The sequence below is a fragment of the Phyllostomus hastatus genome, unplaced genomic scaffold (assembly GCF_019186645.2).
Source record: "Phyllostomus hastatus isolate PE091 unplaced genomic scaffold, TTU_PhHast_1.1 phas_contig_137, whole genome shotgun sequence".
NCBI classification, from domain to species: domain Eukaryota; kingdom Metazoa; phylum Chordata; class Mammalia; order Chiroptera; family Phyllostomidae; genus Phyllostomus; species Phyllostomus hastatus.
Genome location: NW_025333583.1, coordinates 16,319,811 through 16,341,175, shown reverse-complemented (window position 1 = coordinate 16,341,175; position 21,365 = coordinate 16,319,811). Strand labels below are relative to the sequence as shown.

Here is a 21,365-nt window from a genome sequence, read left to right as displayed (position 1 = left end):
GAGAAACATAGATCAATTTTTAAAGTTCCATCTGCTATAATAATCTTGATATAATGAACAGCCTCCCAAGTAATTTAAAAAACATTCAGAGCTTTGCTTAACAAGTTCCTGCCTTTTTCTTTTGAGACTCTGCCCCCTACAGGAGATGAAGTATTCCTACCTGAGATAGGAAACAAGTATTCCAAGCACGGGCAGTTAAGGAAAATGAAAAGCAACCCAGTAAAACCACATGTACCACAAAGCAACTGAGAGAGCAGCGAAATGAAATTAACATTTTTGACTTTGGAATTGGCCACACTATACAAATTAGGATTGAATTCTCCCTATTCCAAATTAAAAACCTACCTATGCCCTATTAAAACTCCAAACCAAAACATGAAGGTAAAAGCTGAGCGAAGCAAATGAGTTTTAGACTATATTACCTGTTTCCTGGATTCTGTACTTCCAACCTATGCTCCAACCAGCCACATTTAGCGAACACAGCATAGAGAGGCACCCTTAAATATGGAACCCAAAGCAGCTGCCCTAAAGTTCTATCCCCACCCGTTACTTAATCCTTTTCCTGTTCTTTCCTACTTAGCATCCCTTTCCCTGCCTCTTCTACTCACCTTTCTTTGTCCTCTTCCTGCTTTCATTTCTCCACTGCCAGATGCAGTGGGCCTGCTGAATGGTACCCTCTACCTGCATTTCTCCTTCCCCTGAGTGCTAAAACACTACTGACGCAGCACAGAACAGTGCACACTTCTGCAGGAAGCAAACTCAGGACAGGGAGGCGAATTAGGTGACAACTGGGTAACAATCCTTTTGTTACACCTGAGGCTTCTCTTCCCCTTTTATTAGAAAGATTCCCAATTCAGGCACCCCCGTCCCTACCTTGAGAACTAAGCTGGGCTGTCCTCCCTGATTCTAATAACACAGCAGATGTGTTGCCCCTGTCGGCAGCCTAAAGCCAGAGAAGTATACCGTAATTCCAGAACATCCACAAAGCAAGCGCTCAATCAATGACCGCTGAGTGTCTGAACTTGGAAATATGCTATATTTACTAGTATAATTAGATACTGAAACACCTATCATTTTTAAAGAACTGCACTACAAAAGGTGTCTCCTTATTTCGAAACCAGTTTTGACAAGTAGGTGGCTGGCTGAAGCCAAGCCTGCAGACAGAGATGCGCACATCGCCTCGTATGGCTGCCTTCCTGGCTGGGTGTTTCCACTCTCTCCGACCTCACCCCGCCAGCTGCTGCTTCACGGTCGCTGGGGCCCTCCCGGCACGGCAGGGATAACTCACTCCCGACCACCCCTGTTAGGTAAATTATTTTTCAATAGAAAAGGCCATCATCATAACTCACGTAAATTCAAAACGGGGGTTTTCAGTGTGCTACCACTGCTGATGGCTTTTCAATGCGGGAGCCAGCACAAATTCTAAAATTTGGCCTTGGTTGGCAGTGAGCCTCTCGTACATTTTTAAACAACGTACTTCAAAATCTGATGTACGTGACTTAAAATTTTCCAAATTGGAGTTCCAATTAAAGCTGCCTTCGAGGTAAATTTCTTATCACAAATAGTGGGGGAAAGGGGAATCATTTGATTTCGTTTACAGTAAGTATATAGATTTAGTTTAGTGAGGTTTTTTTTCCTGTCTAGTTTACTGCTTTGGGGAAGGTAAGAGGAATGGGGAGTAGGGGAGAGAAGCAGTAACAGGATTTTAAGAAAAAACAGATTACTGGCCTTGAACTCCACTTTGTGTCTCACCTCCCCTTAGCAATTCCGGGAGGCCGGGGCTTCCCCAGCATGAGGCACAGGCCTGTCGTAACTCAGAGGTCATCTGCTTAGTCATATCTACCCTGCTCTCTTACTCACGTCTACACTGCTGTCAAGGCTGACTCTGTAGATTCTGCCTTAACGGGATTTGACAAGGTCATGATAGATGACAGTCACTGGCCATGGACATTTCCCCTGCCTGAGGATGCTTATAGTCGGCTTTGGGCCTGAATGTCTCTTATGAGACCATCTGTGGCATCCACATCCACAGTGAGCTTTATGTAAGGAAGCAGAGGAAACAATCACAGCAGACTCGGGAAGTCTGAAGTCTAGTCTGGCAGTGCTTTGGCAAAGTCGTTTTGATGCAATGGGGTCTATTGTCTCTGCTTCTATACTTACTTCACCTGCATGGCATGAAGACAAACAGATGTTCTAATACAGCTTTTTAAACAAGAAGGAGCTGCGACTGAATTCCAGTTGTGAGATTCAGAACTGTTTAATAAGCTTTAGGCTAAAAATCTGCTTCATACCTGCACATTTGAAACTCTGAGCAGTGAGCCCTCGTTCCAAAGACAACGTCGTCAGAATGCTGAGGAAGCTGGTGGTCACGGACTGCCGTTTGCTCTTCCTGAGCTCATGTCCGTCGATCTGATCCTTGGGCTTGCTCCTCAGCGTGACTTGCAGATTTTGCTCTGAGCTCCTCACCACATTGGCAGCTGTTTTCAAAGCCTCCATCCACTCCTGAGCTCTCTGCCGGGTCTCGGCACGAAGGCGGAGGACATCTTGGGGGAAAATGACTTGAAAGCAAGAGTCACAGTCGTCCAGGTTGTCCATCTGGACAGCCAGGCACACGTCCACGTTGTAGCTTAGCAGGGGATCCTCGTCTAGCTTGCCGGGCTGAAAAGCCATAAGGTAGGCCCTGCTCAGCACAAACGTAAATGCCTTCCAGTTGTTCTGGACCGTGAGCCTATACAGCGTCCCCGACTTGAGGATGTTTTGGTACTGCTTGGGGCTATCCAAGACAGGGGACCGCGTGAGCAGCTCACTGGGTTTCTTCTGTAAACAATGATTCTGCGTACAGTCAAAAGGATAACCAAGCCCTGGTGAGTTCGCCAGCTCATCCTGCCGTCCCACATAACCAGGCACAGAGGCGTGCACAACTTCCCAGAGCTTCTGCCCCCAGTCCAAAGCCTCCCACGGCGACTCTGCCTTTAGCTGGAGCTGAGTGTTGTCATACAGCACAGTGTCCACCAGCCTGGCCTCGAGGTTGCCCAGAACAGAGATGCTCTGGAAGTGTGACAGCGAGTACGTGGCGCAGAGGTTTTGATTCCCACTGCTGTCGAGGCTGTAGAAGTATAAGTTGTAAGGGGAGAGTTCTGCATAACAGCTTTGCCAGCAGCTGTCATGGTCCTTCCTAATCTCCAGGTAACCCTTCTTCAAAATGTTTGGGAAGGTTTGCTTGTGTTCTAGGAGGAAAAAACAAAAACAAAAACAAAAAGGCACGACATTAATTCAATAACGAGAATAAATCAAATGAGATGAAAAGGCAGGCACAAGCAACCAAATGCATAAGGGGTCGGCACCTCTCTGGTTCAAACTAAACTCAATAGCAGTAGCAAACTTCCAACACAACACCTAATTGACACGATGTAATTGGAGAAAAATCTCAGGTCTAAAAACTCAGCTAGCGTGGAATCACGCTAAGTACTGAGAGAAGAGCAATGTAGAGTAAGTACTAAGTACTGAGTAAGAGTAAGTACTGAGTAAGTACTGAGGAGAAGAGCAATGTAGATGTGACATGCAGAGGTCTGTGCGGAAAACAGAAATACTGGGAAAAAATGTGACTCTCCATGTCCTGTGGACCCACGAAACAATTACACCTCACCAGGATTTCTTGTTTTCTGGGTAACACCCTATAGAGTATGCACACACAAGTCAGCATGTTCCTCCTGCCACCTGACCTAACTCCCTGCTCAGCCTCATCTTTCTTTAGGATGCTGAAACCAGGAGGGGTCAATGGGAGGGACAGCACAGGAAGTGTGATGCTCACAGACCCCTGTTTCTCAGACCCCTGTATCATTCCTCTTCGATGGATTGTTATCAAGCTGTATTATAATCGTTTATTTAAATATCAAAACAAATAAAATACATATTGAAGTTTGTGGGTTTTTTTTTAAGTCTGTCCTCCCTACTGAGGGCAGGGGTGAGGGCTGTCGTTTTGTCTTTATATCACAGAGTATAATGCACTGCCTGGTACATAGCAGGTACCTTAAAAGAGCTTAGTGATTGGACATGAAGCTCCCAGCACAATGCCCAGCATAGAGTAGATATAATTCCCCTCCCTTCCACTCGGTTTCAAGAGTGTACCTGGTCATACCATCTTTAATCAATGACCGGCTGCAATATATACAAGCTTAATACTGTAATAAAAAGGGCTATCACTTGGGAGACGTCTTGATATTTTTATCAGGCACAGAAATGACAGCAGTGCAAGAGGAAGCAGTCCTCGCCGCTAGAGATTTTTATTCTGAGACGTCTCCATCTCTTTGCTGACACACGCTGCAGATGGTCATAAGCTAATTGAGTCATTCCCTACAGAAGACAAGTCACACTCCCAAAGGGCATGATTTCTGATCTTGGCTGAAGGAAAAAAAAAAAGAGTAACACAGATCTACATCTTAAAATAGCAAGCCAAAAGAGAAAAGGAAAGAAATGAGGCAGAGAAAAGCCTATTTTACCTGCTTTACATCTCTGGTCCTGACACTCATTAGTATTTGTGTTAATGCAAAAGCCATTAATTTCTTGCAACCCACACTAATCCCTTTGTAGGAAGAGATAATGGATGCCTATTCTCAGGTTCTCTTTCTGTTCTGATAATGCGACGAGGGAGGCAGTGCTGCTAGACACCGCTGCCGCCTCTGCCCCTCTCATTTCCATCAGCGCTGATGGTAGTTCCACCTTCTCCATAATAGGGCTCCCAACCAAGCCTCCCTTCGCCCCCGGCCCTCCTGCGACCCAGCGGCTCAGCTATGCAGCCCTGGGTAAAATAGAAACCACTCCTCTTGCTTTTAGCTAGGAATTTTCCTCTCCTTTTCTTTCCTCCCTGAGAGCTTTTTACAGAAGCTACCACGAATTAGAAAGTCTACTTTAATTGGGCCCAAACCAGCAGCAAAGCTGACTAAAACCTCACTTCTTTCTAGCTGTACCAGCTAGGGGGGTACCTGAGAAGTCCTTGGGTGCACTGGATTGGAAGTTGTCTTAGGGAGTTTCAAAAGTTCCCTCACCTTCTTGATGCAGAAGAGTAAAAAAATACATTGTGTTTCAATATTTTGCCCTACCTCAGCTCAGCTCTGTCTAAATACGTATGTTAGCTGGAGACAGAAGCGGGGGTATTAGTCATAGGAAGTGACCCATAATTAAAGACCGATATGTAGTATAATTTTTTGAAGAAGCATCAAGAAGAAGGCAAATGTGATCAGAAAACTATTCTCTGGGGTGCGCATTCCTCTCTGGAGTGCCTGCTTATATCAGACCTCATTCATATTTTGGGTGTGAAGTATTAATTATCTTTATTTGTAGGGAACTGGAGGACTACCATTTCTCCTTAATCTCTAGCAACTGCTACTTTCATTGGATCTAAACTTTATTTTTAATATTTTTTCTATTGACAAAGCAGAAGTTACATATTAAATCTAAGCTTTCATTAATTTACTATAGTTTTACTTTTGTTTTCCCAGACCATATCGTTTCAACTCATTTAATCAACCCACACGCATTACTGTAAACTGTTCAATTTTATAAATTAACGTTATATCTTAACTAACAAAAAATGATTCGGATGGGACCACTGACAAAGACTGTGGTACTGCCTCAGTGAAATAGAGAAAGATGATCAGAATGAATTGCTATGCCTGTAAATTTCATTCTGCAACCACAGACAGTTAATCCCTTATTTTAAAAATGTTTAAAAAGAACTCCCTGTTTCCTCTTTGTTTTCCACCTTCTAGCATGAAGAGCTGGTTTGGTTCATCCTCCGTGGAGGTGCCTTTTCCCTCTCCTCCTCTTCACACGGAAGCCCCCGCAGTGGGTCAGAGGACAATGAATGCTACCACCTGCCGAGGAGGAAGGGCACTTTCCCCATCATGCACCCGAGTCACTTCTGGACTGCCCATAAGGAGCTCACCCTGCTTTCGCCATTGTTTCCTCTATCTGTTCTCAAAACATTCCCATTCTCATGGCTACCACCTTAATCAAACTCTTAAGCAGGCTCCCACTTCCAGTCCTCCCCAGTCCTGGCCAATCCACACTCTGTTACCAGCTTAACCTTTGGGGCCGCTCGTCAGATTAACCCTTCACAAGCGTCCCGGTGCTACACGTCGGAGTCCAAACCCTTAGCTTGGCCTTCTAAGGCTTCACTACGGAAAATTTCAAACACACTCAAAAGCATGTAGAGGCGTAAAATGAATATCCCCACGTAATCGTCATCCCTCAGCTTCAACAGTCACGATCCCGCTGCTCTGGTCCCATCCCTCCCGCCCCACTCCAGTGCTGGCTCTTCAGTGCTCGCTGTTACCGTTGTGGCTGTTTGCCGGGGCGTGTGAAAGCCAGTGGCAGACATTTTACCATTTCTATTATGAATACTTTGGGGTGTCTCTCTAACAAATAAGAACTTTAAAATATAGATTAGATGCTATTTTCTCTCCCAATAGCATGAATAATGCCTTATCTAACACTTGGTCTGTTTCTAACTTCTTTAATACAGATGGTTTGTCCAAATTAGGTTCACACATGGATTGGTTGCTATATCTTTTAAGTATCTTTAAATCTATATCAGTTTCCTCTTCCTCCTTTTTTTCATGACGTGTATCTATTGAAGAAATTAGTCCCATTTGTCATTTAGAATTTGTCACGTTCTGGATTTGGCAGGATGTGCCCTAATGGCGTTGTTTAAATCTTCCTTGGTTTCCTAAGTTCTCTGTTAATTGCTGTTTAGACCTTAAAGATCGCATTTCAGATTGTATTTTATACTCATCAAATATGTGTTAAATTACAATAAAATCATTCAAAAAATTGGCAAGAAAGCTAAAAAAAAACCCCCCACATTTTTTCTTCCACACACCAGCACCCACAATCTTCCTGCCCAGACTGTGTACCATTTGAGATGAAGCCTTCAGACATTATATGTAGTGTCTATATATGTATTTATGTAATAATATACATAATAATTGGGTATTTCCACATGTATTAGCATATATAATTACTGAACTGTTATGTACTTTCATTTTGGTTACTTTATACAATTTTGCCTTTTAAAACACCACCACGTCACAGAAAGCAATAAATGAAATATTTAGGTAATCTGGTTTACCAAGACAATCTGGAATGCCTGAGCGAGTATATGAACGAAGTCACAAGAATAGGATTCTGAAGATCAGGCAATAGTTAGAATGGAAAACAAAGAGCAACGTTTTAATGTTTCCAAAGAACTCCAAAGCCCATGTGGTGTCAATATTCCAAATCAAAATTGTCTAGGCAAATTAAGGGAAACATTTAAATTCTTACAACAAATTAACAAATGTGAAAGAAAGCCTAAGTGGAGAGTTAATGGAGTATTCATAATACAACAGTACTACACGCTGTCCTAGGCAAACCCAAAAGGATCACCTCTCCAAGTTTAGCAGATACATTATGATTCTTTTGTCCTTCATCATCCTTCTTTTCTTTTTTCCCCACTCCCTAGCCCCCCACCTCCCTCCCGTTTCCACCCCCCCTTGTTTTTGTCTGTGTGTCCTTTATACTTGTTCCTGCAAACATCATCTTTCTTTTCAATTTCCCTGTAAATTCTCCATACTATAGTCAGCTATAAGGATAGATGACTTTAAGATCTGAAAGCCTAGGACACAGGATTTACAAATATTGCATGGGCTCAAAAAGAAGGAAGCAAAGCAATTTGACACACATTTACTGAGCACCAACTATATGCAAAGCAGGGCACTAAGTCTTGTTGAAGACACCACGATAACAAGTTCTGTAAGTGTTTACAGTTGGTTTTGGTAAATGACTTTGATGTGAGTCTTCCAGATCTATATAGTAAACTGAATAGCTCAAGATGAAGGAGAAACTACAGTGTCACTTCGAACAAAGATACCCCCTACAAATTAGGTTCTTCTTCATGAATGGCCAATGCCAATAACCTATACTCGACTGCTATTTTCTCTTGACTTCCAGATCCCATTCCCTGCTTCCCAGACTGCAGTGCCACTCGGTTCAACCTTCACAGCACTGGCCCAGGTACTACCGACACCACACTGATAGCCTAGAGCATGAGAGAATGTAATTACACTTCCTCAGAGGCACAGGATTTCCTGAGAACTGGCCATCCACCTGCCAGCCCCACTTTTTCCTCCTAGACTGCACGCTTCTCTGGGGTTAGTTACCCCCTCCAGGCTTCAGGACTCAGCTCTGGTCCTCAATCCCAATTCCAGGGGGACTCTTGGACCTCACCTCTTACAGACTGACCTTCTCTTAGCTCTACCCACCCTCAGCCTAGAGTAGCAGCCCCTTCTGACACCGTCTGAGGCAGCAACACAAGGCAACTTCCATTGACTGCTCCTACCTGGAACCCTGTATTGAAAAAGATGCTGAGATACAGCTAGACTCTGAGGGAAAGTACTGTGATGTCACTGAGGTGGGAAAAGATATCGGTATGCATTTGCCACCTGGTTTTAGAATCTTTATCAAGGAGGTTCCTTGCCTTCCTTGACTCCAGAGACCTGACTCTCTCTTCCACAACGGTAACCTCCTAGATTTCTGAGACTCTTCATCATAAACTACTTACCAGTTTCCAGTGTGGTACTCCTTCCTTTTTAACCCAGGCATTTTTCCGACTCCTCCACCTTGCCTGCCTTCTACCCCATCCTTATAAGAGTCTTCTTAATCCTGAAACCATTCCACCTTACCCCTTGCTGTCTCTTCTTTGTTTCACTATACTCCTCTTTCCTCTAGATTCTGTGGTCAATAGTTAAAACTTTTCTCACAGGGTCCTCCTAACACACTGAACCCCAGGATTATACAGACTTACCTCTGAGTCACGAGCAGCAGTGTTCTCCACAGGCTGCCCCTCCTGGGGGGACAGCCCATGACAGGCTGATGAATGGAGGAGCAAGCCTGGAAGAGCAGGCCAGAATTAGTGCTTCCTGTGAGACAGGCTGCACGCTAACTGCCTGGTTCCTCTCCTACACCTGCCCATAAGTCACGCCTCCCCAGGGGTAAAGGTCACAAAGGAGGAAGAGAGGCCAAGAGTGTTAGCTTAATTGATGTCCCTTTACATGGACACAAAAGCCGTAAGAAAGAAGGTTCCCTGCTATCCTTCCCCCTTACTACTCCTCAACCCTGCCAACTTCCAAACTTCTTGTAATTACCTTTTTAATCTTGACTTTCAAGTAATTTCCAAGTGCTTCTTGCCAAACCTATCCCATTACATTTAATTGTCTGTCCTTGAAGGTCCTCCATAACCTGAGGCCACTGCTGCACTCTCCCAAACTCAGACCTGACCCAGAGTGGCCTCCTGGCCATCCCACACGCATGCTGCATTCACCTCTGCCGTGACTTTGTGCCCCACCTTCAGGTTCAGCTGAAACATCCTTTCCTCTAGGAGGGCTTCTCTGACATTCTCCATCATAATCATCTCTCTTTTCTTTACATTCCTGGGTGACAAAACACAGTACTCTGAGTCTATTTATATCATAGTATAGTATTCAATTGTGTGTAAGCCAGAAACTAGAGAAAAAATTTGACTAATTTTAGGTATTTGTTCTCCTCATTAGAGGCACATGAGAAAAGTGAAATTAACAGGATCCAGTTAAACAGGACACTGCCCCAAATGTCTATGTCAAGAACATAAAGAGACAGATACTATAGGAACCAAAGAGGGGCTGTGCCTTGTACACTTAAAATATGGTCCACAGTAGGGCTCACAGATACTTGTTAAACTTATTCTGGTAGAAGTGAACTAGGCTCCAGTAATATCTTTCCTGTAAGCTACTTTAGGTACCTTTTTTCCATAGATAAAAGAAAATATCCTATTTGTTCTCTCTTTACAATAAACCTAGGGAAAAAGACATATTATCTGTGTAAGCTCCTGTAGAAATCAACCTATAGTATACCTGCTACATATTGGCTAGATACATCAACTTAGGGATCTTTTGCATATAAGGTCTTTGCTAAGGGCAGCAGTGATGGAACATAAGTCAACGTAGTCACGGTCAATTTCAGTTCTCAAACGTGATCCTGACTAGGAGACCAACACACCTCACCGTCTTCTTAAAAGAAGCTTTCTGCCTTCTGTGACAAGGGTAGCCTCTCATCTTAGTAGAACTTTTCACCCAGAAAGTTCCAAACATCAGCTTTCAAACCATGCTCAGTCTTTGCCATAGTAAGCTTTCTACTCTCTTTCTCTAATCTATAGACGTTAAGTATAAAGAATCTCTTATACTTAGGCCAATCGATTTCAATATAAATGGCATGTCATTACTGTACCTTGGGCAACATACGGAATCATAGAAACTTAGAAAGTTTTTTAGTCCACCCCATGAGAGGCAGAACCTGTTAGCTGCTTATCCTATTGGCTAGTTCTCTCTCCCCTTCTTTACCAACAGAACCCTATTTTGTTCAGTTACGATGGGATATGCTTAGAGGAGATGGCCTCTCCCAAGCCCCCTGGAAAGAACTGCGATTTGCCTAATCCAATCACAGTAACTCTCTTTTCCTTTGCTGGAGACTGCTTTCAGGGTGGGCATGTGAGCCAGTTCTGGCTACTGAGAGGGTACTGGAGAGAGACCCACAGGACATGCCCTGCTTCCCCTTCCCGACTTTGGCTGTTGATAGATGAAATGATCCTTGGGAACGCTATAGCCTTCTGGTACCAAGGAGGGGAGAGAAGAGGCATCACCAATACGCTGAAGAGAGCAGAGCAAAAAGATGGAAAGTGCCTGGATCCTTGATGACCCTGGGGCCACCTACAGACAAACTTCTTCAGTGTTTATTGCATACGGTACTTGGCAGTCACTAAGTGTTCAATAGCCATCTGTTAGAGAGATGAAAATACATGTAATAAGTGGCCTTACTATTTCTGCCACTTTTAGTTGAGTATGACATTATTTGCTTCTGAAAACATTCTAACCAGTTTCACAGATTTAGAAAGAGATTCCAGGAAGCAAAATGACTTGGCCAAGGTTATACCACGAAGGTCACAAGTTGAGAGTGGAACTCCAAAATCCAGATTTTCAATCTGGATCAAATTCTGTTTTATTTGTGGAGAAAATAAGTCCTAGACTTCCTCAGCCTTGAGAGACAGCGTTATCGCGTGGTTACGTGTGGCCTCCAATGTCCAGCCTGGGCTGGGACGCCAGCCCCACCGCACACTAGCTGCACGGCCTGGCGCGACGCCGACTTCTCTGAGGCCCGGCTTCCTCATTTGTAAAATCAGAACCATATCATCCATCATATTAAACTATTATGAATATTAAATAAGATAAACAATGAACATGTCTTAGCACAGAATTGGGAATGTGGTTAACTCTCATTAAATGATAGTATTAATAATAACAAACTTCATTCAACTTCACTCAAGCTATAAATAAGGAAAATGAAAAGAGAAGCAATTTCCATTTTGTAAAAAACAAACAAAAAAACAAACAAACTCAAACTATATTGTCCTGATTTTCCAAGCACCAATACATAAAATTCAACCAAACACCTTGTATATGCTCATATTGGTATAATACAAAGTTTTCTACAAGATGGTTCATATCATCAAAGAACTTCCAACCTGGTGTGGGAGATAGATGTACAAGCAATTATTTAATATGGGTAGCAAAATAAAAATAGATTGTGCTATAGAAACATAGGGTATAAGGGAAAAAAATTAATTTTAATTGAGAAAAGTATGGCAAGGTCTCAGGGAGGATGTGGCATCAGAATCGGCCCTAGAAAGGTAACGGAGGATTTGAGAAGTGGAAAAGGCAGGGGAAGAACTCTGGGGTGAAGAGACAGCGTGAGCAGAGGCCGGAAGCTTGAGCGGACATGGCGCAATCAGCAATGGCACGCAGAGGGGCCGAAGGAAGGTGTGGGCGATGAGGTTAGCAATATATCTGGATGCTTGATAAGATATATACTTGATTTTGTAAAAAATGGGGAACTGTGATTCACTTTTGAGAACAGAGCAGCATGAAAAAGATCTGTGTTTTAAGAAAGTAACTTTAGCAGTTTGTCAAATTAGTAACTATAGTTCTTCCTGGCCAAGAAAGATAAAATGCATTAACAGAGCAGCCACACAAAGAGTCAGAGGCTTCACTTTCAGAGTCCCCACACAGAAATCTCGGGAACCAGAATGCGGGCCGTCGGTGAGGCGCGTTGGGTTTTCGAAGAGCTGCGACCGGCCAACCTTCAATAATGTAACCAATGGAAACTATACAACCATATAAAAAATCAACTTTCTTTGACCTATTTTAGCAGCTTCTTTGCACTGACTAATCTTGCTGAAGGGTGAATCATAAATTCAGCAAGAGACCATGTCCTGGTGACCTCACTTGTTCTAAGCCTGCAGGAATATTCCCACCTCTACTGGCTCCAAGGCTTTTGAGAAACATCATAATTGAAAAAGCAGTCATTTTAGTATAAGTTCCAAATTTGGCTTTTTTTTTCAAGTGAAAGATGGGGGGAAAGGGAATCAAAACAGAGTAACATAAAACTCAGGATAAAGAAACCATACTGCCATGGTTTTTCTAGCCCTAAAGAAAATCTCTGCTTGAGACCATCTCCTAAAGTACTTAGAACAAGAAAATACAGCCATAGGAATGGTACCAGGTCACCAGAGAGTGAAACCGACTGAAACAAAAGCCCAGCTGACCACTGCCCTTGGCGAGCAGATGAAAATGTGAACACAGTCAGGGAGGGAAAGTAAGTCAGGTTCTGGCAGTCTGTTGAGTTTCAGAGCTTCAGAGCTAATGCAAAGCATTTCTTTAAAAAACATTGATTTTAAAAGTACAACAGCAGTTCATCCAGAAGTAGAGTTACCAGGCACACAGAAAGCATACCTATATTTCCATCACCGATCTGACTACAGTAATTAGCTCCCACACAACCATGAGTCAGGGTCAGTTCAAGTACATCCTAGAATGATGTAATTTTAGAGTTGGGAAGGACTGTAGAAATGATTTAACTTGCTTCACTAGGTTTATAAACCAAAGGCAACAGACAAGGAGATTTTTCCAAACCTCCACGATACATTTGAGTCCTAGCTGAGTATTCTTTCCAGAGAGTCTCACCTTCCTCCACTATGTACACACACTTATAAGTGTAAGTATACCAATATAAATATAGTGTGTGTGTGTGTGTGTGCACATAACCTATTTTTCCTATGGATAACATATCTAAGGTCCTCATGTTCCTATGACCTTGTATGTTCCTACCTGGATATATGTTTATCCCAGGACTGTAATTCTATGATGCTAACACCCTGTTTTCTTTATCCTCTGGAAATCCCTGGGGCACATGGCCAAACCATTAGTTAGTGAACGTGAACAAGATGACAGTGATGCAAAGGAGTAAAGGGTTAAGTATATATACTTGTGAAGAGCACGTTTGCACAGAACTGAGGTTATTTCTAAATAATGGCATGAGCATAGTTCTACGCTAAACATAGAACTAAGGTTAGTGCCAAACCTCAACATGAGCCATTCTTGCAGGGGGATCAGGCCCCTTCCTCAGGGCTAGTGCCCAGTCATACCTCCCTCCAGCTGCCCAGGGCACGGCAGACACTGGGATGGTGGAAAGGGAAGGAGCCGACTCTCAGGAAGCTTGTTCTCCACCACTACCTTGGCTTCTTTAGAAATAACTGCCTCTGTTGCCATCTTATCTTACAGCTATTCCTTCCTGTCAGTCTATGAGCTAATCCTTTTGACATTACTCTCCAATCCCCAGGTAGAGCAGATAGTGTTAACCAGGTTGGATTCAGGCCACACACCATCAGCCTAGTAGGACCCACTGGCAGGACCCTTTATTCATCAACACAGGCAACATTCCATCTGAAAAAGTCTGTCCTCAGGTCTGCATCTGCCTGAGGCAATGCAGAATCTAGAAGGTATTTGCATGCTTCTAAGTAAGACTGAAAAGAAGCAGCCAAAGATGGGACAAAACCCTGAGCCACCTTTCCATGGTTACAAACCCAGGGGAGCCCGTTTACTTACACCCCCTGAATAGGTAACATTTGAGAATGTGAAAAGCAAAGTTACAGTCTTCTTTTCACAGTTCCTTGGTCTCCTGAAGAGCAGTGACCAGCTCTGCACTGTCCATGTATTTTAGCAAATGTGTTAAATGCAGAAAACAATCCTTGCTTTTAGCTAGACTGAGTTGGAGTGTCTCAGTTTTTCCTAACCAGTTGATCCCCTGAGAGACTAATTTTAGTTCGACAAACATTATCCAGGCCTATTTCTTCCACACTACTTCCCACCCTCCACCCCCACAGAGACTCATTGCCAATAAGGCTTTGGAAGTGGAGGGTTCTGGAGCCTGAGGATTGATTACTGGTTTCCAAAGAGAGGATACAGCCTAGCTTAGTGGTCAAGAGCATGAACTCTGGAGGGAGACTGCCTGGGTTCGAGTCCAGGTGCCCCTGTTTACCAGCCGTGGCGCACTAAAAGCATGTTTGAGCACAGACTATTTCCAGAGCACTATTTTAGGTACGGAGGATAAAACAATGAGTAAGAGGCAATCCCTTCCTCAGTGACCATAAGCTCTAGTGTGCAAGACAGGAAACAGCTGATCACAAGTCAGCGTGTGAGAGGGAGTGAGTGGTCTACTTCTCATCAACAAACCAGTTAGCAGCTGTGAGGAAGAACACTGCAGGAAGGTAAATTCAAGGAATGTTTCTTGTGAGGCCATTTTATGAAATAGACTCCAGGGAAAACTAGGAGTGATTGGTAAAGTCACCTTGATTCTCAGTCATGAGTTTCAAGTTCAATTAACATTGTTAAACATTTAAAACATTTACTGAGTGTTTACTATATGCTAAACATAGTTCTAAGAATTACTTTGGATATTTTAACCCATTTAATGCTCACAAGAAACTGAGGCGAATACTACTATTTTCCACACATTATGACAAAAATAATAATAATAAAGACAGAGATTAAGAAGGCTGCCCTGTGTTACAGAGCTAGTAAGAACTGGAACAAGGATTGCAACTAACAGTATAGGTTTAGAGTCAGTGTTTGGTTCTGTTTTTAATTTAAAATTCAACTTTTTTATTGTTGTTCAAGTACAATTGTCTCCATTTTCTCCCCACTCTCCCCCACCCCACCGGTCCCTCCCCCCGCCCCCCCCACAAACCTACCCCCTTTGGCTTTGTCCATGTGTCCTTTATTCATGTTCCTTGACAGCCCTTCCTTTATTTTCCCCCATTGCCGCCCCCTGCCCCCCGTTACTGTCAGTTTATTCTTTATTTCAATGTCTCTGGTTATATTTTGTTTGCTTGTTTAGAGACAGTGTTTTTAACCAATACACTATCTTCTTTTGACCAGAGGGTCTTCTTCACACAGGCTTGCCCATTAACGAATAGCTGATATTGTACCCCAGGTAGGCCCTGCCCTCACTACGCCAGAACCTGGTCCTCTTTATACCCGAAGCAGCGTTTATCCTCAGTAAGGCTCACAAGCCCAGCCAGTCATCACTAAAGGAGGCAGAAGGTGCAGCAGTGTCACCTACTGAAGAAGACCTGTGGGCTTGTTGTTATGAAGGGAACAAGAGGGATAAGGGAGGCAGGAGAGACGGAAGGTAAGGATGAGGAGAAAAACAGTTCCTGGTAAGTCTTTTTTTTTAAGACTTTATTTATTTATTTTTAGAGAGAGGGGAAGGGAGGGAGGGAGAGAAACCTTGATGTGCAAGAGAAACGTTGATTGGCTCCCTCTCACAAGCCCCCAACCGCAGACCTGGCCCACAACCCGGGCATGTGCCCTGACCGGGAATCAAACGGGCAACCCTTCAGTTTGTGGGACGACACGCAACCCTTCAGTTTGTGGGACGACACGCAACCCACTGAGCCTCACCAGTCAGGGCTCCTGGTAAGTCTTTAAGCTATTCAAGGTGAGCTCAGAAAAGGAGCCAGGAAAAAAAATTAGCCGGAGAAAGCATAAAAATTTGCAGCAATAAAGCCCATAGGTGAGAGAGTGACAAACCTAGACATGACATCAAGTTGACCTCGTCAAAGGAAGCCAATGTGACTAGATTTCATTTCTTCTGAGGAGCCCCCAGCCACACACTAACCCCTGCTCATTTTTAGAAGAGCAGGAGTGGGAGATGGGAGGGTGATGGGTCACTTTCGGCGACTTTGAATTTAAAGTGCCTGTGAGACATTCCAACAGACATGTTCACCAGGCAGCCGGATATGCAAGTCTGGAGCTCAAGGACGAGGGCTGGCCAGACCCCAAATCTCCAGCCCTGGCCAGGATACGCCGCCGCCTCCCTCTGCTTTTGGCATATTCCTTCAGGAGAAACAGTAAGCCTTTCTTCAGTTCGCATCGCTAATTTCAAAGGTTTTAAAGTAAACTTAGCTCAAAGATCTTGGCTGATTTAGACTAAAATGAACCTGAATGTTGGCACATCCACCCCAAAGGCTGTAAGAATTACAGTTAGTAGAGGGGGTGACCAGCCATGTACCTAGAACTCCACCCTCAGCCCAAGGATGGATGGCCAGCAGGCACTCCCTGCTTGCCTTCGACTTCACCTGGTCAATAATAAGAACACGATTTATCCTGCCTGCTCTCCAGAACATGCCAGAAAGGAAAAGCGTCAGAAACTTGACATGCTGCTTGTCCAACTCTGCTAATTCCTGCTAAGATGTGTCTTACGGATGACCAAAAGGTGGCCAGGTTACGTTATAGAAATATCTACACCCTGGCTGGCGTAGCTCAGTGGATTGAGCGTGGGCTGCGAACCAAAACATCGCAGGTTTGATTTCCAGTTAGGGCACATGCCTGGGTTGCTAGGCCAGGTCCCCAGTGGGGGCCACGTGAGAGGCAATCACACATTGATGTTTCTCTCTCTCTTTCTCCCTCCTTTCCCCTCTCTAAAAATAAATAAATAAAATCTTAAAAAAAGAAAGAAAGCAAATTTAAAGGACAGGGAAGTTTAAAAAAAAAAGAAACTTAACAAAAGAGAAATATCTACAAAGGCCACTTGTTGAAGTTTATTTTTCAAAACACCATTCAGTACTTATATTTCAACATCATTTAACATTCAACTTTTTAAAAATCATAATCATAATATACTAAAGAGAGAAACTAAAGTAGGTCTGGTTCTTGCATTTACAAGACAAACAATATAGGGAAACTGGAGTTGGGACCAGGACACTCTCTTAACTTCGGCTGCACCAGGGATTGAGAACGGGTACGGAGGTACAGTGATGAAAATCTGTGTGAACTCCAAGAAACCAAAACCAACGGAGGTCGCTTGCTACTCAAAGGAGTACACCTGTTTGGGCTCCAGGTGGAGCTCTCACTCCGCCCTCTGCGCTTTACAAGGTCCTTTCTGTTTTACTCTCCTGGTCACCGCCCTTGGCCAGATGTTACAGAGGGCCAGTGAAACGCTGGGGAAAAAAACAACAAGGAATCACAAGACATAAATTTGAGTGGAAAGAAAGTATTTGAAAAGGGTGGATTGAACTGGATTTGAAATTAATGCAGCACCTCACAAGGAACGCTGCCTTTCCTGAACAGACATATTTAATTACAACCTTGCCTCAAGTTACACTTATAAACTAAGTTTTATTAATCAAATGCTAAACGTACCAGTGGAATATCAAACAACGGTAGAGACTAGAGTAGCTGTAAAACAGCAGCTAAGTACATAAATTAGTCTCCCCAGTTAACTGAGCAGAAGCCATCCATATGAAAGGTTCAGCAGGGTCACTGAAGATTCATCAGGAATAAAAATGAATAACCTGTACAAAAGAGGTTCCCTTGAAGGGAAATGATGAGGCAAACAGAGGTGGCTTATCATATCTCACAGAAGACAAAGCTCACGTGTGAGTGTGGAAGCATATTTATATGGCATACAATATATCAGTGCAGGATGTGTATCAAGCACAAGGAGAAAGGAAATTCAAGGTCCTACACCCTGAGGTCCCAACGAACCTGTCCAACGTTTTCCTCCCACCACCCGCCGTGGGACCCTTGGCTCCTCTCACAAGGGTTGACTTACTCTTCTCTGCACCTCTCACGTCCTCACTGTTGTTCACTTTTGTTCACGCCCTGCTCCTGACCAGGTGTCCTATACTGAGACTCTTTCTGCACCTGCGCGTCCTTCGAAGGCCAGCTCAAGTTCCGTGGCCTCTCACAAGCCCTGCCTGACAGGCCCAGCCCAGGGTGTCTTCTCCTTCCTCTATGCTCTTACAGTCATGGTCACTCCCTCATCAAAAGGAGTCCAACGAGACAGAATGAAATGTGTAAGTTCCCTCCCTCGTAATCATTTCAGGTGACCGCCTCCTTCCTCTAACTACGGGGTGCCTCCCAGAGTCTCTGTGAATGTCAGTCAGTCCCCTCAGCTAAACGAGAAGTTCTCAGGGCAGGAATCGTGTCTTCGCACACCTTTAAATCCTTCACGGCACAAGGCCACATCCAATGTGTGACCCAATGAACACCTACTGATGTAAATAAGCGGTACCATACAATGTGCAAAGGAAAAATGCTACATTAATGATGAGTATTCTGATTCTAACATACAAGACGAGAAAAGGAAGAACTAGCCAGAGCTGTCTTTTCACTCAGTACTGCCTATGGTGATAATAAGACTGTGAGATAAGGTCAAGTGTGAAAGAAAACAAAAGAGGAGGCTTGAGTAAGCATAGACAGACAAGGACACCAGAGAATAAGATTCTCGTGAGGCAAATGTAAAAGACACAAAGGGAAATCAACAACTGGTCAACGGCAATCAGACATAAAAAACATACCAGTATTTCCTTGAGCATCTTTTATCTTGTTTGGCGGGGGCAACAGCAGAGACGGCCTGGGGAAGTGAGGGCCCTGAAGAGATGGTTGTTGCTGCAGCTGCTGCAAAGGTGTGGTGTTGAGGATGACCCGCCAGTCCACTTGGGTCACGTCGGACCTTGACCGTGCATGCCCTGGCTTAAAAGTAGAGGTCTCGTCCAATAAGTCATTCACGGAACGAGGCCTGTTCCTCCGACGCTGACAGATGTCGAACAAATTAAAGGTGGACGCTTCCTTTTGTTCCATCCAGGAAAGGTTATCTGGGGTTGTACCTTTCTGGACCATAAACTGTTCTTTGGCAGGGAAGACATGTTGAGCTTTGGTTTCTAAGAGCCTGGTCTGACAGTGGTCCCAAATGGTTCCCCCCTTGCCCAGGGAAGCAACATTTCTGATAGCACCATTGTCTGTTATGTCGCTGAGTACCTCGTGCCCCACCAGTTCAGGGACTTCCTGAATCCCATACACCTCTGCCTGTTGCACGGCCTTGTCTAGCTTACTGTCAAAAGTAGTAAAGAAATCCTCAGTCACTTCCAAGGCCGGGCTGATATCATCCACTTCCAAAGCTTCCATGTCGTGGGCTCTGGAGACCTAAGCCTGCTAAGCTGGTTCAGGAAAGGGCCTCATGAGCAGTCACCCAACAAATGGAGATGTTTTGGGCAACAGAGTTCTGGAACAACTGGAAGGAACCTCATTCGGCTGCCTGGAGCAGGCCATGCGCAAGGGTAGCTGATGATTTCCCAGCCAGGAGAAGCATCTGCTCGCTGACAGTGGCCATTGACAAAGGTACCAGAAGGCAAATGTTCCTTTGAGGTTATTCTTCAGTGAGATCTTTGTAAAGACAACAGGAAGTGCTTCTCAAAACAATGCCATGGCAATCCTTAATTTCCTGGAAGAAAATAAAAAGGACACCATTGACACATGGTTCACTGTATTCTGTAGCACATGAACCTGCCCAATTACATCCCCACCTTTCCATATTCTCTATGGCAGTCATGCCCACAGGTGGATGACACACGCACAGAAGTTCCACTGTCAAGAGTACACATCACTGCCTGCTTTGTATTAGAACTCACACAGAGCAGAGCGGAACTCTTGATAAGGGGAATTAAGGTCAATAGCTTTTACTCACACAGAGAAAGCTTTGAGAGCAATTGTGAAAAGACTACCCTGGCAAATCTCTGTGATATGTTGACCTAAAATAGTAAGCAAAAGAGACTAGGAATTCTGTAACTAGGCCTCTATGGTAATCAGTCTGAAAGTCATAAATGCATGAGTTCTTTCACAAACCTTGAAAGCACTGATAATTTGTAGAGAGGGAGACTCTGTCCTTTCACTAAAGCCAAATGTAGCTGTGCTTGTGCTTCCTAGGTTTAGGTTACGTAATGCCTACTGACAACTGGACTTCAGAATTCCTCCAGTGGTCCTGGAAAAAGGCTTGGAAGATTGGCCTGGGAGTACAGGTCCAGCCTCTAGGCTGGGCAGAGAGGATCCTCGCACCAGTCCAGTCTCTCTGGGAAACAGTAGATCTGAGGTCAGGCCAGACCAGGGCAGAACTCGATGGTGAGGCCGTCTAATACAGTAGACACTAGCCATAAATGGCCATTATAATTTATTAAAATCAAATAAAGTTCCTCAGGTACACTAGCTACATTTCATGTATTCAACAGCCGCATATACCTTTGTATTTTTGCCAAAAAATAGCAACTAGGCAAAGTCTCTATGTCCACTGGACTGCTTACAAACAGGTGAAGCTGGGCAATGAAGAACATCTTTGCAAGCTGCTGCCTCTCAAGAACATGGATATGCTTTCTTTTTTTTTTAAGTGCACAATTCTTTTTTTAAAAAAAGATTTTATTTATTTATTTTTAGAGAGGGAAGCGAGGGAGAAAGAGAGAGAGAGAGACATCAATGTGCGGTTGCTGCGGGTCATGGCCCACAACCCAGGCATGTACCCTGACTGGGAATCGAACCTGCAACACTTTGGTTCGCAGCCCGCGCTCAATCCACTGAGCTACGCCAGCCAGTGCTAAAGTGCACAATTCTTATGGTTAATTAAAATCACTTTTAGCACCTAGGTTGTTAAATCATTACATTTCAATCAACAGCACCAATCTACATTGCTCAATGTATGTAAGTAAATAGGATATACGGCCCTTTATTTCAAACGTATCAAGGGGGTTTGCAGTTCACCAGAACTCGGTGGTTGACCTCTTGTAAAGTGATAATGACTGTGAATCTGTCTACTTTTATACTTTGATATTTATTATGTAAGCACACATGAAACAAGGCACAGGTTGATTTTTAGAGATAAAACCAGTTACAGTGTTCTTCTAGCAGCAAACAGGGTTTTGCTTTCTGTGCCTCCACGAGGACGTGAGCCTCTTGAGCTGTACCGTAGGGTTTCACTACCTCTCTAATTTTGAAACTTGGAAGGTTTTTTAAAATTTTATCTTGTATGTGGGAGGCTAAAAAAAAGAGAAATATAGAATAAATCTTATAGCTTTTAATTCCTTCTTTACTATGATTTCAGATAAACATAAGTAACAAACATGTTTCCCATTG

General features: G+C 43.8%; 1 protein-coding gene across 5 annotated transcripts in view; it reads right to left on the bottom strand.

Annotated features, from left to right (window-relative positions):
- The window catches only part of PLEKHM3 (pleckstrin homology domain containing M3), a 171,636-nt gene that overhangs the window by 133,669 nt on the left and 16,602 nt on the right, over window positions 1–21,365 (bottom strand). For all 5 annotated transcript variants that reach the window (XM_045852135.1, XM_045852139.1, XM_045852150.1 and 2 more), the window contains exons 2-3: window positions 18,767–19,689; window positions 2,292–3,227 (exon numbers count right to left, since the gene is read on the bottom strand). In XM_045852135.1, coding sequence (XP_045708091.1) covers window positions 2,292–3,227; window positions 18,767–19,373 — 1,543 coding nt within the window. In that variant the 5' untranslated portion in view covers window positions 19,374–19,689. The remainder of the gene's footprint in view (window positions 1–2,291; window positions 3,228–18,766; window positions 19,690–21,365) is intronic.